An 18,776-nucleotide genomic window follows, 5' to 3' on the forward strand; every position below is an offset into this window, starting at 1 on the left:
AATGTCATTGTAAAAAAAAAACCAAAAAAAAAACAACCCCAATGCTGCCAGATTGCACAATCTCCATCAGCACCAAGATTTACAGAATATTGTTTCAAAAGATAACTTTAAAATAAAGTTCACATAAAATAATGCACATCCTCTGATCTCTTTTTCTTGTCAGCAGGTTTTTGGGGGTAAGCTAGGGCAAAAAATTATAGAAAGATTGTGCAGACCTTACTGCATAACTTGACACCAAATAAAACACTTTACCCTTCATATGAATAACTATGGATATAGAACTATGTTTTTTTTTTAACCTAGCCTGCTTTCAAGGCAAGTTTATATACTGTATAAGCAATAAAGCACTTTAACTTTGGCTTAGCATATTGTGTGAACCCAGCCATTGTGGTTTGTAAACTATCATTATCCTAGTTAACTTATTCAAAAAAAGGCATAGAAAGCAAAGTATTTACATGGTGTCATGCTGGCAAAAGATTTTCTCAACACAAACTATTTTTCTTGTTTTGAATTTTGTAATGGAAGATGCTATGAAAATTACTGTACTGGGATATATTACATATCTAATTCAATGATTTGATTTTACTACCTGCTGTCTGAAATGGTAAATCCATAGACTTTCCTCATCATTTTTTTGTCTCAATTAGGCCATACTGTTAAAAGCTATATATGCCTCTGTAATCCTCACTACAGTAAACTTGGTATTGGTTCATATTCATCATTTTCTAGAGCAACTTGCTTGTTTAAGGCAAAAGGCTCAATTGCTTACAGGAATTTGGAAGCAGACTACTCTTTAAAATATTTTTTCTTCTGACCAATGGGCATTTGTTTGAGCTAAGAAGTATTTCAAGCTACCTTTTTTCTTCTTTAATGTTCACGCAAGCAGGATGGGTCATGGGAAAAGAGAACATGAATCAAAACGATGATTGTGATGATGAGCTGGGCATTAAAAAAGCCAAAATTCCTTCTTTGTGAAAGCTGAAAATAACATTTTCTGCTCTGAGTCTGGCAACACTTGGAAATAACTCCTTTTCATATATACATGTTCATATAATCTTCTATTGCAGGAATGGCCAACGTGCCCCGCCAGAGGTTTAGAAATTCAATGCCCAACAGCTGCAACTGGTGTGGCCAACAGAGGATAGCGTCAGATGGAGGTCAGACTGTCTGGAAGGACACATGCTGCCCACCCCATTCTAGGAGATCAGGATTAGGATTAAGGCCCCTAAAGTAAAAATCCAGACACAAGAAAGAAGTAAACTTGTGAAACTCAATTTTATTTTGTCCAATGTCTAATGAAATGTCCAATGAAAAATAAATAATTCATACAATAAAACTCTGTAATAATAGACACATTTTAGGCAGTTCAGAATAACAACCAAGATCCATGAATTTACATTAAATAACCAATTACTAGAACAACAACTGTCATCCAGTTCCATTTAATTTGATGTAATATGGGTACAGCCTTAAAGTTCCCTCTTTTTACCTGGTTAGAAGATATCAGTTGCAAATAATTTTCTTACATGTACAAAAGAACAAAAAAACCCATAAAAATAAAAATAAAATCAAATGTAGTGGACATGAAAAGCAAAAAGACAAGTTTGTTTATTCTTTGTTACCGTTATTTTCAAAAGATTTCAATTTTGTTGAGTTTGCTGCATAAATTCTGAAGTTTTAATGGATGAAACACATCTGTTTCAACTCTATATTTTTTTCTTAACTTTATTTAAAGCAAATAAGAACCCATAGCACATGTATAGGGCTTCATTACAGGTTTCAACTGCGCACTGCTTTTAACTTTAAATTCAGCAAAATATTTTCCTGCTAAAAGGGCAGTTTCCCCTGAGGTAAATAGATGTAGCATATCTGTAAACTGCATCCACTGAAACTGTTTTTTGACACTAAGGATATAATAACTGTTGCTGTTGGGTTTTTCTAAATAGAATTTACATGGGGTTCCATCTGAGTGAAATGAACTAAAGTTGAGCAGAAGTAGCGCTTGGACTCTTTCCTGCCATATACATACGTGTCTGTATTCAAATTCTACTGACAAAGAGACAGCCCTTTCAGTTCTTACCTGGTTTTCAAAGGGAAGACAACAAGGCAAAAAACCTGCATGTGATTGCCCCCATTAACATAATTGTATTTTTGTCAACATACTATGAAGATGAAACATGAAGCAGATACACCCTGACAATAAGTCAATGGGAAGAAGACCATACTGTAACCACTTTTACAGCTGCAATTAGTCTTTCAAAACTAATTCTTTACAATGAGAAAAAGTAAATGATCCCACATATCTGTAAAATGTAAGGGTTTAACAGAGTACAGCAAATCTGCTTAGTACCTGAATCTAAAAACCACAAGAATAAAAACATTATATAGTAATCATGAGATATTCCCTATTGTAATCCCAAGTGAAAAACATCAACTGAAGAAATTACATTATGAGCATTTTTAAAGTGTAAACCTATTTGTAAGTGGAGAATGGCTCAAAGTTTTGTACAGGGAGAGAATGATGCATATTGCACCATATCATTAGTGACCCATACATACTACATACAAACATACATACTATACCCCCCTTTGTCGTAAACCTCTCCTCAGGGAAGTCTGGGATTGAAAACATGTGGAAGAGCGCAGTATGCAGTCTCTTCCATCACATATTTCAAGTCCTCACATAATCTTTCAAATGGAGGAATAAATTAAATTAAACGTCTAAATTCTAGAAACATTAGTGACAAAGGTTGAGCCCACAGAACCAGAATATAAAAATAGAGGATTTGTTTGTGTCTAACTGCCACCTCCCAACTGTTATACAGTAGGAACTAGAAATAAGTGAAATCCAGACAGTATTCATTAGTTTTTTACAATACTGTTTTCACTCCTAGTTTTAATTTTTTTTACAAATTATACTTAAAGTGAATTTTAACAGGAAAACACACATTGTTAATTATGAGGCTTTAAAATGTGTGTTTTTCCACTGACCAATTTCATTCTATGTGGTAAGAAGAATAAAATTTTCATGAAGTGAAACCCAACACAAATCTCTGATAGTACAGATTAATTTTCCAAAGAATAAAGCAACGTCTGATTAAGTCAACTCATTTAAGCCATTATAAATACCCTACTGTTCCAAACTCTGCATTAGGAGAAAATGTCACACTGTACACAATTTTTGTCTTTCTAATTAAAATGCAACAGAATTGTACTGTTTCTCAAATAAAAGCTATTGTGGCAAGCATAGAATGGCAGAGTCTGCAAAATTAAACATTTGGAAATCCAACATTTCTGACAGGAAAAAAAGCAACAAGCACTTAATTTTCAACTGAAGCCAATGGCTTCAGAAATACTTAATGTTGGCTGAATAGTGTTCAAAAATATTTGGTAACCATTGCCTCATTACCCAGATGCAGATTAAAAATCATAAGGTTTGTTAGTTTGTTTTGCAGTATCATAGGAAGAAAATCAAAGCATTTTTCACACTTGTAAAATGACATTTGCTAATATATGTGTTTCATGTTCTCAAGCTGCCTATTGGAATATGTAATTGGATAAATGAAATCCATATTTAAACCTTATATGGAACCTTGAATCATCATGAAACACAGATGCTCACGCAGAAGAGAACAATCACCACCTCTTGAATAGCAAGAAAAGCACCACCTCCATTGTCCATCTGGGGCTTTCCCCAGTTTGTGGTCAGGTCTGCTCTGCTTCTGTAAAAGTATCCATACGAACAAGAGCAGATGGACAAGAGTCAAAAGTTTTGTAGTACTATTCCAAAGGGACTATAAAATGGAACTTATTGTCAAGTGACAGGTTTAGTGCATAACAATTTTTAAAAATCCAAAGAAAAATGACATGGATTATGTCCACAAGCATAGTTAACTAGTAAGAATTGTTTATAAACATCCTGTCCAAATAATACAACTGTAATTGATTCCTGTAACCAGGTAATTAAAGATGTCACTTCTATCATCCTTCATGAAAATTGAAACAAAGAAAATATAAAAATGAACAATGGTTCATTAGAAATAGATTCCAAGTACACAATCCATTATCAACTGATCTTATACAGAGAACTCTCCCATTCCATCATACCCTCTTTCCCACTGAAAGGTATGCAAGAATGCTGTTCCATTTTAGCTGACTCATGCAGGAAATGGCCATAATGGACTTTCAATTTATTTAATTGAACTGTTGATTTATACATACAAGTAAAGGGAGTAGGTCTGAACTGTAAAACAATACAATCAACACAAATAAAAGACCCATTTGAGAAAAAGACATTACCAATCAAAATGTAATTCAATTAAAACTGAGTTCTCACTAGTTTCAGTAATTCAATTTCTTTATTAAATTGCCTGAATGCATTTTGAAAAGCGAACTACCTGTGTTAGGCAGGTGATTCACAGATGTAACATTTGCTATGTGAGAGCATTCTCTGCATGACTAAAATATTGATACATCTTTTTTTGCAGGTGTTCTCACATATATACACCACTTTGCCATGACCGTTTTCCTTATGTGAGATTAAAAATAAAATATATATGTAGGAGGAAATTGTCAGGCATATATTTCAGCTGTTCTTTATTAGTCAGAATCTCAGATTATTTCTCTTATAATCTGATCCAAAATAATTGCACAGCAACAAATAACCTCCATCTTCTGCCTAACAATGATTTTCAACTATAGGTGATTTCATTGTACATAATTACACATTGATATCTCTTGAATATTTAAATATGTATGTAAAAAAGGCCCTCAGAATAATCATTTGTTTTATATCCAAGTTCTTCTTCTATTTAGCCAAACTTCAAAAAAGTTACAAATAAACAGAACATTATACAGGATCTATAAATCCGGTTTAAAAATCTGAAGCTTCAAAATCATGGTAGCCCAAATGGACTTATAGGAAATTCTGCACATTAACAAGATAGCACAAAAGACTGGAACAAATGAAGACAGACAAAAATTTGCTGTCTTAGAATTTTACTAATCCTGCCAGTTAAAGATGGTGATCTTATCAGAAGTAACAGCGTATGCTGAAAGGAAGGAGAGATGTTTTTATGTTGGTCCCAAGTGGTAGGACTTACAATTCAAGTATTTCCTATTTGATCTGAGCTCACCATAGCAAAGTGATACAAAATAAAAAAAAAAGACAAAGAGAGGAAGAAAGAGAGAGGGATGAATTATTTTACTTTTGTTCCATACATTCGATTAATATCTTCTTGATAGTGTGCAGTAAGCTCTTTACGTTTTAGTTTGAAGGCATCTGTCACCAAACCTGTTTCAGGGGTCCAAGGTTCAGGGGACAGCCGAATTTTGAAAGGAATTTCAAATTTCTCCAGATTAGCTGTAACAGAAAGATAAAATTTCAGTTTTAAAATCATATCTCCAAAATGATGTTACAATCTTGGAAAAGATGTAAAACTTGGAATAGATACAGAAAAAGATAAAAGATAAATTTTAACACTTTCCCTTGTGAGAAACATCTAAAACCTTTGGATTATTTGGCTTGGAGTTGGGGATATGGCAAGCACAATTAAGAAATGTACTGTGTGGAAAAGGATTTTTCCCCCCTTTTGAAGAAATATTAGAATTTAGGATCATAAGATCCTAGATCATAGATGGCAGCAAGATTCAAGAAATACACTGTAATATTTGTTTATGGAGTGCCCGACCACAAAATGTAATGAAGTTTGATAGCTTTGGTGTCCTTCAAAGGCTCTTACACAAACTCAGCGAAAAGAATCAAATCACAAGTATTAGAATGGGGTATTTGCACAATCAAGTCCAATCCCCAGTTCAGTGGAGGAATTTAAAATATCCCTATTTAAAGTAACCCTGATAGGCTAGCTAGCCTCTGTTTGGACATATCTAGTGAAGTGGTGGGGTAACAGTTTCCATTGTCTAATGTTAGAAAAAAACATTTTAAACTATTCAATTAGAATCTGCCTTCTACAACGTGAATGTACTGGTGTCCCATATTCTGGATCAATAGAGTAGAGGGCTTGAGCTTCACCTAGGTAACCTCTTTTTTTCTCTTCCATGATTGACATTCCTGCTACCTTCAATCTCTCCTCACAGAACCTGATTTCTAGTCCCCTGATCATTTTCACTGCATTTCTCTGAATCATTTTGAATTTGCCTAAATTATTTTTGTCTAAAACCAGACTTAATACTCTAGATGGAATTTGACCAATTCAAAATAAAGTGGACATTTCCACAATTTATATTATAAAATATGCTTTTTTGTAGCCACATCTGACATATATTTGGTTTGCAATAGAATTATTGCCAAGGTTTTTTGGGGGGAGGGGTACCTCCAAGACAGACTTAACCCTAGATTAGTCCCTGCAATTTTCTTGGCAAGGTTTCAGAAGTGGTTTGTCATTGCCTTCTTCTTAAGGCTGAGAGAGAATGACTGGCCCAAAGTCACCCAGCTGGCTTTGTGCTTAAGGCAGGACTAAAACTCTAAACTATCCAAAAGTATCAGTATCAAACTGACTGGTCTGTGGTTCCCTGGATCTTCTTTTATTCCCTTTGAAAACAGACGCATTGTCTGGTTCTTTATTCTTTGTCCAGGATTTCTGAAAGATAATACAGTATATTAAAGTAATGTAGGATGTAATTCATCTGGTCCTGTGGTCAGTTCTTATTGTGACTATATGGAATTTCTTATTTCAAAGGAAATATGCATCTGAGCAGAATTACAGGAAAGCAACAGCAGGAGGAAGATGGTATTGGAAAATATTTTGTGCATAAGCAATAATCTTGTGGCCAGAAATATTTTTACGTTGTTTGTGTATCGACTGAAATTAAGAGAGAGCCAGTTTGTTCTAGTGGTTAAGACATCAGGCTAGAATCTAGGAGAGTGTGAATTCTAGTCCCGCCTTAGAGATGAAATCTGTCTGGGCGACTTTGGGCCAGTCACTCTTTCTCAGCCCAACCCATCTCACAGGATTGTTGTTGTAGGGAAAATAGGAGGGGAAAGGAGTATTAGGTATGTTCACTGCCTTGAGTTATTCATAAAAATAATAAAGGTGGGATAAAATTTTTAAAAATGGCTGGTTGATGTTTTGTTCTAGAAATTTGATTGTTTCAGACAGAAGTGTTTTGAGTGTTCTATTTAATTTTAGCTGCTCAGATTGGAAGTTACTTAATCTCTTTTAACTGTTATCTTTTGCGTTCTTCTGTCTAGGCCAGTACAGCAGGAAGGAAAAATTACATCCCTACTGCTACTGACATAGGCTGGGGTGGGGGTGGGGAGATATATGTGTAAATCTGGGTAGAATTATGAAGTGAAGCATCAGGCATTTAAATAGCATGTGTTACAGAGGCAGCTGTTCTGGATCTAACTACTGTTGTTATAAGACTGACCAGAGAACTAGCTACAAAGGAAGAAAGAGCCGCGGGGGACCATTGGACTCAATGCGGAACAGATGCTTCAGCTGGAATAGTGGGGATTGGTATTAAGGTCTCTGGTTGCCTCCCTGTCTTTGAGGCAAACTTCATAGGTATTTTAGAGCATGGATTGGTATATGCTTTAATTTTAGCTTTGATTCAATTTAGTGGGCTGAGTTGGGGGATTATTTACACAGAAAGAGGAAGGAGGAGGGATTCTACCACTACATCCGCTTGCTTTTCCAATCAGCCACCTTTAAATTGAAATTAACATTTCTCCCTCTTGACAACAATTCCTTGCTTATTTATTTGGAGAAATGAATTCTTTTAATTAGTTTATGTACACATTGACATTGATAGCACTGCTGCATGGACATTATATAGAGCTCTTTTTCTGTTATAAAAAGAAACTGCTTTAAGGCTTCTCTCCACTTCCCCAGTTTAGGGTTAGCTAGATATATTCTCCAAATTATATCCCTCCCTTTAAAAAAAAAAAGCTGAAGAAACCATAGCCGGACAAGCTAATTCAGTTAGAGGGCTAGTCAAAGAGAAAGCAATGCTGAGGTTTGCTGGGCAAGGGAGGGGGACAGTCATTGCTATAAGGAGGTCACAGAGTATTTTTACTTCTATGTAAATACTCAGCTATGTGTCCCCTTGATCCTTGTGAGTAGAAACCTATAGCCAAGACAATTTCTGCACTTCAGTTTTCTTCATGAAGAACCTTTTCAGTGCAAAGACAGCCACACTAAGCCATGTTCTGTCATTGGTTTTTTTCTTACAAAATCCTTGGGTGAACTCCAGGAGAAATTGGCAGGCCAGACTGTGGAATCATGCAGTGGCTCGGCCCTTGGGTTTGAGCAAGTATTTGTGTTTTCCAGTCTATGTGACCAAGGGTGAAAAGGATGGCACTCCATGCTGGCCATTTCCCCTGGTAGGCAGAGCTCCTGGTTGCAGAAGTGACAACCAGGTGGAGAACAGAAGACTAAGTCACAAGCATGAATGCCATCCAGTGGATACTCTTTGCCCAGCAGTAGCCAGAGCCCCAGTTCTGGAGGAGAGTTGTCCTTGGTAAAGCCTGCTTGGTATAGTGCTAGGAAGTTCCTTAGTTTGTTTTGCAATACTTGGATGAGCAAGAGAAAGCTAAAGGCAGACCCACACCTCTTTGGGGCAACCAAAACAAAGGTCAGGCCAGATTTGGCAAACATTGCCTGGCAGTACTTCTCTTGCCCACCAAACAGCATCTCTAGATAGAGGATGTTCTCCACGGTAGGAGACACCCCATCACTCCCACCTGAATGCTGACATAGCAGAGCAATTCATCTTCCCTAAGATGAACCTCCCCTTGCTGGACTCCCCAACCTACCATTGAAGGAGCCTGAGGATCAGCCATTTACCTCACTCGCCAAACTGCAGGCAATTACTTTAAAACATTTTAGACTAGCCTTTTAATCAACTAACTGGAATTGATTTAATATTTTTTGCCAGAATGTTCTGCCTCCCTGGAGAAGGTATCTGCTTTAAAGGGCTGTATCTTGTGTGAGAGATCAAAAATCAGAGCCAGCCTATCTCCCCTCACAATCCTTTCAATCTGATACCTATTCACCCAGGGCAAATGACTGTACTCAAAATTTAAAGAAAACTAGGGGTAAGGCTACCAATCTGGATTGAAAAAATATGGATGACTGCTAAATGGCAGCAGAGTTACAGCCTTCTATATCTCTTTCTTACTGTTCAGTGGTCACTCAGATATATAAATATGATAGACAGACAGACAGACAGACATGCAGCCAAAGAGGTTTGTTCTGAATCTCACTCTTTTCTATGGTCCAGCATTGAAAACTGTTACATTTTTTGTTTCTGCTGAACCATGGCTGATCCAAAATTTGGTAGAACTTCCAGGATTCAATGTTCTGAATTGAAAATAAAACACTTTTTCTGTTTTGTGCACATGGGTGCTACTTCCATGTTCTGATTGTGAGCTTTTTGGAAGCATCTGGCTTGTTACTATAAGAAACAGGATGCTGGGCTACAAAAGTTCTATGGGATTTGTTTTATCAACTCCTACCTGTCTTGTTATAATAACAATAAAGAAGAATCTTAAGAATGTATTTCAGAATATCTTCACTGTTCCTTACTAGCGTACCCCCTACTAATTCTGTATAACTCTGTATATAGTTTTCACACAGTGACTTGAACAAAATTGTTAACTTACCTGTCATAGCAGCCTCAGCTAAAAGCTTCTGTACTTCTTTCTCCATTTCAGAATTATTACATATCTCTTCCAAAGTTCCTCTAAATCCTTTCTTTCTTGCTAACTCTTTAAGTTCTTTATGGTTTGGCACAACAAATCCAATAACGTAAGACTGGAAACTAATACAGAGAGATATGCACAATTTCATAATTAAGTTGCCAATCTGTTTTATAAAACTTTAGTAATTTTCTACATGCTTATTATATTTTTCCCTATTTTTCCCCAAATATAATGAAGCACATATTACTTTTATCGCAGGGGTTTCATTTGTGACAGCATCCCTGCTTTTTCACAGTTCTTGTTGCATTATTTTTATGCTCCTCAAAGATGCAGGAAATTCATCACACTGGTTATTAATCAGATATAATGTTCAGCAATGGAATGGCATTATATGAAGGTTCTTTTAGCTGCCCAGAAATCATAAGGTTGGAAAAGACCTTGGAGGTCTTCTAGTCCAACTCCCTGCCCAAGGCAGTAATGCTCATATTACTGTTGACAAATAGCCATCCAGCCTTTTCTTGAAAACCTCCAGTGATGGAGCATCCACAATTTCAGGAAGCAGGCTGAATTGCTTAATAGCTCTCTCAGTCAGGAAATTATTCCTTATTTCAAGTTTGGATCTTTCACTGTAAAGCTTCTACCCACTGGTTCTTGTCCTCCCCTTGGGTGCTCTAGCAAATAAATCCACACCCTCTTCCTGGTGACATCCATTCATGTATTGAAGACTGCTATGAGCCTTAATCTTCTCTTCTTTAGGCTTCAACCCTCTTTGTAGGATTTAGCCTCCAAGGTTTTTACTATCTTTGTCACTCAGTGTTCTTTTTGTATTGTGGTCTGTAATCTTGTTACTATACCTCTATTGATGCAGCCCAAAACTGCACTGGCTCTTTTGGCAGCTGCAGGACATTGCTGATTCATGCTTAATGTGTGGCCCATCAAGACACCCAGATCCTTCTTAAAGTACTACTGCTAAGCCAGGTACCACTTCTCTTGTACCTATGCATCTGGTTTTTCCTAAGTGTAGTACCTTACATTTCATAACACTGAAAAACATTTTTTTCGATACACCAAGTTCAAGTCTATCAAGATTCTTTTGAATCTTGAGCCTGTCTTCTGGGTGTTAGCAATCTCCCCAGTTTTGTAGCATCCACAAATTTTTTGAGCATCCCTTGTATTCCCTCATGTAAGCCATTTATGAATGTAGGTGTTTATTTTACTGAATGCTTCATAACTTCTCTAGGATCTTTACAGTATAAAATTAAGAATGTAAAATAAAAAATAAAAAACTCATTGTACAAAATTGAAAAATAGAAATAGAAAATTAATGTAACTTTATTATTAACATAAGCATCATCTTAACTGCAAGGGACTTAATTGCAAGACCTGATAGAACCAAAATGGACAAAACAGAATTTGGACATCAAAATACTGAAAAAATATGTTAAATTGGGAGAACAGAGAACTTTTAGCCTAGTACTGATAAAATAATAGGGAAGGAACCAGATGAGCTTCCATCAGGAGAGCATTCTAGAACTGTGGGCCAGACACACATTTCCATCTAGTGACTAGTGAATTTTAATTTGTTAAACCTCTAGTGTTATTGAGGAAGACACAAAAGAGATTTGGAATTTGAGAGTTAAATGTTCTATCCACTATAAATACAAAATGAAAAACAAACAAAAGACTCAGCCAGGCAACAACACGATCTTTTTCCTCAGGCAAAAATCTATTCTCTACTTCTCTTCTCTTGTTTAGGGGTCTTTATATTTCTTAAAAGGGCAGAGAAAGGTGATGGGTGAATCAGGGCTTCAAAACACTCCAGGGAACCTCCCCGGTGAGATAGCTGTGGGAGGGAGAACTCCAGGATTTTAAAAAGTCACCTTCTGGTGTACATAGCTGTAAGAGGCAGACAGGTTCTAAGCTGAGGGATCATATGAAAATTCTAGTGCTATAATGGCTGGGGACATTGGGAGAAAAAACTTATCAGCAACTCTCTTTCAGAAAGAGCTAAATATGGGCATTTCTGGATAGTATTTCAAAATAGCTGAAGGAAACTTTAACACACAGTGTCTGATGCTGAGTACAGCCAGAAGGAATATATTCTTCAGCAAAAGGTATGCAAATTCAAAAGGGCAATTATTGCTTTTTTCATAAAAACACATAATACCAAAGAAAGACATTTCTAGAAAATATATGTTGCTCATGCAAAAACAAATACAAAATTATACTAACAACTGCTTTACCTGCTTGCATATACACAAATATTATCTACCAGGGGAAGATTCTTCAAAGCTGCTTCAACTTTACCAAGAGAAACATATTCACCTGCTTGAAGTTTTACAAGATCCTTTTTACGATCTATAGAATAGGAAATTAAAATTAATGTTAAAATGATTAAATTATCTGACATCTAGATATAAAGGATTTGATTTATTATGGTCCTACTATTCATTTCTATTTTAAGATTATCTGGCATTTAACAAATCTAGATAGGACAACTTTTATTAACTTCTAGTAATATGTATTTAACAGGTCCAAGATGTCTTAGCTTTTATGCTGAACTGAACTTTCTAAATACATTCACACATTATGGTAAGCCATGACTAAAAACAGAAAGCATTAACTACTCTGTCAAATGCCTATTTACTTGGAAATTAACCCAATGAATTAAAATAAGGAATTCAATGCAATGTCTTGCTCACTGTGTATCTTCCTACAATCCCAACCATCTCAAATTTAATAACTACATCTAAAATACTATCTGATAAACACAGAAGGTTGTTCAAAAAGAAATATCTAAGGTACCATTTCAAGAAAGCTATAGACTTTTAATGCTATTAAATTAGAATTATTGCTAAATTAGTATAGATAGGATTGCTCTGCAACTAAGTAGTCACCCTGATTTTAAAAATGCTTAAATTTTGTAGGTTGTGTCCTTATACTCTAAGGCAGCCCTCCTCGTGCGTGGAGTCCAGAACTCTCACCAATGGTCATGTTGTCTAGGAATTCTGAGAACTTAAATCTACGTATCAGGAAGGTGCTTAAGCTAAAGAAAGGTGGTTTAAGGTTACATGCCTACTCTAGGCAAAGAGACTTAATAAATTCAATGAAGCAAACATATTGTAAGTAAATGCTATTCTAAGCAAGAAGAAATGAACTCTCAGTAGAACTCACACAAAAAGTATTTCAATTCAATTCTGCAAGCTTCACTCACCAATAATTTTTAGACACCCATCTGATTGGAATTCCCCAATATCTCCAGTGTAGAGCCATCTCTGTCCACTCTCATCAACCATAAAATCAGTTTTGGTTCGTTCTTCATTTTTGTAGTATCCCATAGTTATGTTTTGGCCACCAATAACAATCTCACCCCTTGGGTATGGTTTATCTGTATTAAAATATCCACCTATAGAACACATATATTTTAAATTTGTTATTTTAAAAATTCAACAAAGTGTATTTGTATATACACATACTTAAAAAAATTGCACACATACACACACACTACCATACATGGATAAAGCAGCAAGACAGAATTCTCCTAAATGTGTTCCTGTTCCTATCAGTGGGTGTAGCTAGCAACCCCATTTTGCAATGTGCTATTCATGGTTTATTATTACATGCAAAAAAGAATTCTGGCTTGCTATGAAAGGAAAAAAAAAGACAAAAGAAAAGAAACTATGGTGTATTGTTAAATTTTGACTTCTATGGAGAGAAACAACCAGAGTTTCTAGTTCACACAGATAAGTAATAGATGAAAACACAGGGGTTCTGCAGCTGTTCCCAGTGAGAAAAAGAGCCAAGCAGATTGCCCATTAAAGTTGTGTGCAAATGCTAGCATTAAACTACAATACACTGAAGTGGAAGGGAAGATCTCTGCAATGAAATACTTTGATGGACTGGAAACTAAGCAGTCACACACAAAAAAGGTTGTTGTAGAAATGGTTCTCAGGATGGCGATCTGTGTAATATAGCAGTTGAAGCTGCAGGCACAATTCTAAACAATGAATTGAGAGCTGTCTATCCTGCATCCTACACAGAGATGGTTTATTCTGTCATTCAACACTGGTTGTCTACTTGGTTAGCTAAGAATTGAAATGAAGGTTCTATCAATCTATAAATCCTGTTTAAGGGGGAAAAAATCCAAAAAGGGCTTAGCTTGGAAACAAAATACAATATTTAGTTTTCTTTCTACCATAACCAAACCATTCAAGATAATTAATAAACTCAGGTTAGTAGAGTAAAAACAAAGATTAATTTTCTCAGTAATGATGTAATTGCAAACGAATAACCCAAAGCATGTTAAGTGAAAAAGGACATAGCATATGTAATAGGCCTGAAAGTGGCAGCTACAATAAATATTTGAATTTAAGGCTTCTATAGCTAAATCCAGTATAATCCACTGTATCACAGTTTTTACAGTGTCAGTTCCATAGTACTAGTCTTTTATATTTATCTTATTAACAATGACTCAATTTTTCCATTGTGTGATCCAAGTATACACAGCAAAAATAATTCATTAGAATTTTGATAAAGTCATTGGAAATATTATGGAAATAAGATTTTAAGGCCAGCAAATTCATCTGTGTATTCTCTTCACTTAATATTTATCTATCATACTTAAAGTGTATATTATAATTTTAAAATGCAGCATTTAGTGAAAGAATCCAAATAGCTTGAAATATATTAAATATGCAGAAAATATTGGTAATCTCTCATCTTGTATTTTTTATTTTTTTGTTGTTGTTCAAAGTTTATGTGCAGCATGTGACAGATTACTTATTTTAAAACCTGGCTATAGGAAGTGCAGCTAGAAAATAAAATAAAGCATGTATCATGCTTGTATTTGGCCTCTGTGTTATGTATGAAACACATGTATATACTTCTGCAAATCTTTATGATTTCTTGATAATACTTCTAAAGTTGTAGACATACATACATCGAATGCTACTTTTCTGCCTATTCTTTTCTTTTGAGCAATTTTAGACCACAAATGCTTTTACTTAAGATTAGTTTTCTTGTAATTTGTAAAGTCCCATGAATACTGGTGGTGTCCTATAAACAGGATGCTAATTACTGTCATTCCTCCCCAGCCCCCGCCCCACATACTGAGCTTGCCAGTAATATGGCCCAAGAATTGGTGGCTACCAACTGAACCTCTGGACACACATTCCCCTATCTTCAAACTGGAAAAAGAGGGTAGACAATCCAACATGTACTTAGAACCAGCCAGTCTCTAAATAAACTAAAGGCCCTTTAAGGTCCAAGAGCTTCAAAACTAAGAAAGGCTACCTAGTCAGTTACTCTATTAAAGAATTCAAGTGGCTGCAAATTAATTCTGCAGCAACATCACTATAGAACTTGTGTGTGTCTGCTGTTTTTCACTTTTCTTAGAATTCTGCTTTTGCTTGATGGGCTATCTTTTGACTTCAGAATCCTTTCTACCAACTCTGTCAACAGCTTGCCTTCTGGACCACAGACTGCTCCAGCACCTCAGGTACAACAGCTATTAATCTCGGTCAAATATGAAAAATGAATTTGTAGGTGTTGGGGTAGCTCTGTAATGGATTTACAGCAGCATGGGCAGTTATGTGTACCCCTAGAAGGACATATGTTACACCTCTGCCCTGGGAGGTGCATCGGTTACCAGTTTGCTTCCACGTCCAATTCAAGGTGCAGGTCTTGACCTTTAAAGCCCTACATGGCATGGGGCCAGGTTACCTGAGGAACTGCCTCTCCCCGATTACATCTCCGCATCCCATCAGGTCTGGTAACAGAGGCATGTTGCATATCCTGTCTGCTAAGGAATTCCATCTGACAGAACCCAGGGGACAAGCCTTTTCTTCCACAGCAGCTGCCTTTTGGAACATCATCACCCTGAGCTGAGGTTAGCCCCAACCCTTATGGCTTCCAGAAAGCCCTCAAAACATGCTTTTTTCATCAAGCCTGGGGATCCCTGGATAGCAGGGAGCCAGCATGGTGGTTACATCACGCATAACATTCTGATTTTAACCCTCTCACGATCTTGATTTTAATATTAATTTGTTTTAATTGGTTTTATAATATGTGTAAATTGTTGGTTTTATTGTATGCCACCCAGTCACCTTATATGAGATGGGCGGCTACATAATTTGATAAATAAAAATAAATAAAATATTCTCCTGAGATGAGGACAAGATCAATGATGTCTGTGCCTGAGGACAGTCATATAATATCAAAAATAATATTGATAACATTTTTGCACTGCAAGAAAAAAATCCACTTACAATGGAAGAAATTGTACAGGCATGCAAAAGAAAGAGGGGAATCCAACAGAGACTTACTTACCATATTTTTCCGACTATAAGACGATACTTTTTTCTAAAATCCTTACCCTAAAAATTGAAGGGCGTCTTATTCAAGGAAGTCAGCCAAGAATCGCGCGGTTGCAAAACTAACCATACTTTGTTTCTGCAGAGAGGCTTCCTCCAATTGCTAGCCTCCAATCACGAGTGAAATAGCTTGTCTCCCAAACAGACTTCCTCCAATCACGAGCCTGATGTAACTGACGTCAGCTGATGCTGAACAAACCAATTAGTGGAAGGCTGTTTGCAGAGACAAGCTATCTGCAGTTTCACTCGTGCTTGAATATAATCAGTTATGCAAAAGAGCCTGGAAATAGAGCTGCAGAGAAATGGTTTGGACCTCCTCCCACCGAGTATATCAGGTAAATGTTAACTAATTACAAAATAAAAATGTGTTCTGCACTATCTTTAAAATATTGATTTCTTAATTTTGGGCTGGAAAAGTGGGGGTCGTCTTGTACATGGGGGCGTCTTATTGTCGGAAAAATACGGTATTCAACAAGCTGACAGTCCCAAACCAGCTTGCTTACTGCTACTAATATATAAAAATTCAAGAACCCTAAATCTATGTTGCCTGTATCCCATTTGTGATATATCACTGAGCATGTCCTCTAGATATAAAACTAATCAGATATAAAAAGACAAGGATTAGAGAAAAATGGAGTTCATAGGATCCTTCCTACCAAGGGTCCACATATTTTCCCTTGGCTTCTGGTTACCAGTGACCTAAACGCTATGTTTAAGTTTCTTTATTTCTTTATTTTATTAGATATATATCCTGCCTTTCATTGGATAGCTAACTCCCTCCTCCTCTTTTTCTTTACAACAACTCTATGAAGATAGAGTTGGGAGAGAGTGATTGGCTAGTGATGCAGAGAGCTTCCATGGCTGATGGACTAGAACCTGGGTCTCCCTGCTCCTATTCTAACACCTTAATCTCTACACCACAATAATTCTCAATCCTCAGTTGAAAGAGAGAATATCTTTTCTCATTTGTGCCAAATAAATATTTTAAATACCAAACCTCCTAATGGCTCCAACTTCTAGTAATGATCACAATCACCCATATGTAGAGCATAGGGCAGCATAGAGGAATTATTACTTTTTAAAATAAAAATGGTACTGAAATAAAGGTAAAAAGTTATTTGAAATCAAGATGGCCTCTTATAACCACCAATCCACCTCCCATTTTTCTCACTAGATGAACTCACAGTGCTAACAGTGAACACCAAGACACTGCAAATAAAGACTGCAAGATCAGATGGGCCAGACTGTGAGAGGCCAGCAGCAACAAGGCCTGGGTGAACAAGTCATCACAGCTCTTGTAAACAGCAGCAGAGTGGGGGCTATACAGATCTTGGGGGGAACCTTGTTTCAGAGGGCAGGTGCTGCTACAGGGAAGGTGTGCTTCTTGGGGTCTTGATAAATGACTTTGTTATAGGTAACAATCAGCACATTCTCAGATGCTGAGAATGGTGGTAGGACTCTTTTGCTATAAATCTTATTAGCAAAATAAGATTGCTAATTGCTAGGATTTTATAACTGTATGAGTTACTTTTATGGTGACTGTAAATATAACATGGTGTATATTGATTTTATTGCTTTTGTGATTTTATGTGCTGTTCATTTTTTGTTAATTTGGTGGATGGCACATAATCAATAAAACATTTGTTTTGTTTACATGATTCTAAAAATTTTTACTGAAAAACAAATGTCTTTAATTTCAGAGGTAATTATCAAGGCTAGCAACATCAGCATTATATGAGGTGAAAAGTTCAAAATCTCTAATTTTCTATGTTGGGGGAAAAGAGAAAATTACTGACTTTTTAGTCATTGCAATTCAATTAGAGATTCAGGAGCCCTGCTCCTCCTTTTCTATTTTGATGAGATGGGATATAATAGGCATTTCCCCACATGTCACTGGGAACTATGCAGACCTAGAACAATATAGTATAGAGGTGCTAGCTTTAAGCTTACTAGGATTGACAAGGAAATTAAAACAGGGCTGGAACCTAACAGCTCAGAACCGTGTCTGATCAAATTTTAACAGCAAAATTATTGAAAATCTGGTTTATTTCCCTACAAAACCTGTATCATATGCTTTTAAAAAATAAAAACCTCCCAAAATTATTGAGGAAAAGCACACTCCCCTGGAAACTCATCAACATTGCCATCTCCCACAAATGTTAATTATTGTCTCCAACCATTAACACATGTGCTATTCCTGCTAAATAAAAGCAGGAGCCTGTCTTTCTTTCACACTGGGACAGTGTGGATAATAATGTACCCGACACAGATGGAAAAGAATATGTCATGTCAGACTGTGCTTTATAGCACCCTTTCCCATAAAGATGCCACTTATCTTTTTTTCCCCTTGGTGACTATGAACAGCTTCAGCAGGGTTAATTTGAAGTCCAGGAAAGACCACTCAGGGAAAAAGTGAACACACAACATGCCAGTGCTTTTAACACACACAAGTATGGAAACCTAAGGGATTGGTAGATCTAATGAGGTTCAGATAGGCCTAGTTCAGATCTCAGAAAAACTAAATAGAGAAGCTGCACTCATTTCTGCCATTAACAATCAAGCCTTTCAAGCATGTTAAGTTTCACTGTAATGTATTAAATCTGTTCGAAAAGAACCATTGCACAATCATTAAAGTTTCAGTTCAAGAGAACTTCCTACCTTCTTTCCAATTCACCAGCTTGATTTCACAACAAACTAAGGGTGCTCCCACTCTACCTGTTGTGTAGTCCCAAACTGAAATT

General features: G+C 36.3%; 1 protein-coding gene across 6 annotated transcripts in view; it reads right to left on the reverse strand.

Annotated features, from left to right (window-relative positions):
• Positions 1-1,256: 1,256 nt before the first annotated feature.
• Positions 1,257-18,776, reverse strand: part of ACSL3 (acyl-CoA synthetase long chain family member 3) — a 67,132-nt gene continuing 49,612 nt past the window's right edge. For all 6 annotated transcript variants that reach the window (XM_088132550.1, XM_088132552.1, XM_088132553.1 and 3 more), the window contains 5 exons: positions 18,694-18,768; positions 12,879-13,070; positions 11,908-12,022; positions 9,626-9,783; positions 1,257-5,362 (listed from right to left, as the gene is read on the reverse strand). In XM_088132550.1, the coding sequence (XP_087988676.1) occupies positions 5,199-5,362; positions 9,626-9,783; positions 11,908-12,022; positions 12,879-13,070; positions 18,694-18,768 (704 nt within the window). In that variant the 3' untranslated portion in view covers positions 1,257-5,198. The remainder of the gene's footprint in view (positions 5,363-9,625; positions 9,784-11,907; positions 12,023-12,878; positions 13,071-18,693; positions 18,769-18,776) is intronic.

The sequence above is a fragment of the Python bivittatus genome, unplaced genomic scaffold (assembly GCF_059951505.1).
Source record: "Python bivittatus isolate LINGU-HERP-01145 unplaced genomic scaffold, Pbiv_v1 ctg000980_np1212, whole genome shotgun sequence".
Taxonomy (NCBI): domain Eukaryota; kingdom Metazoa; phylum Chordata; class Lepidosauria; order Squamata; family Pythonidae; genus Python; species Python bivittatus.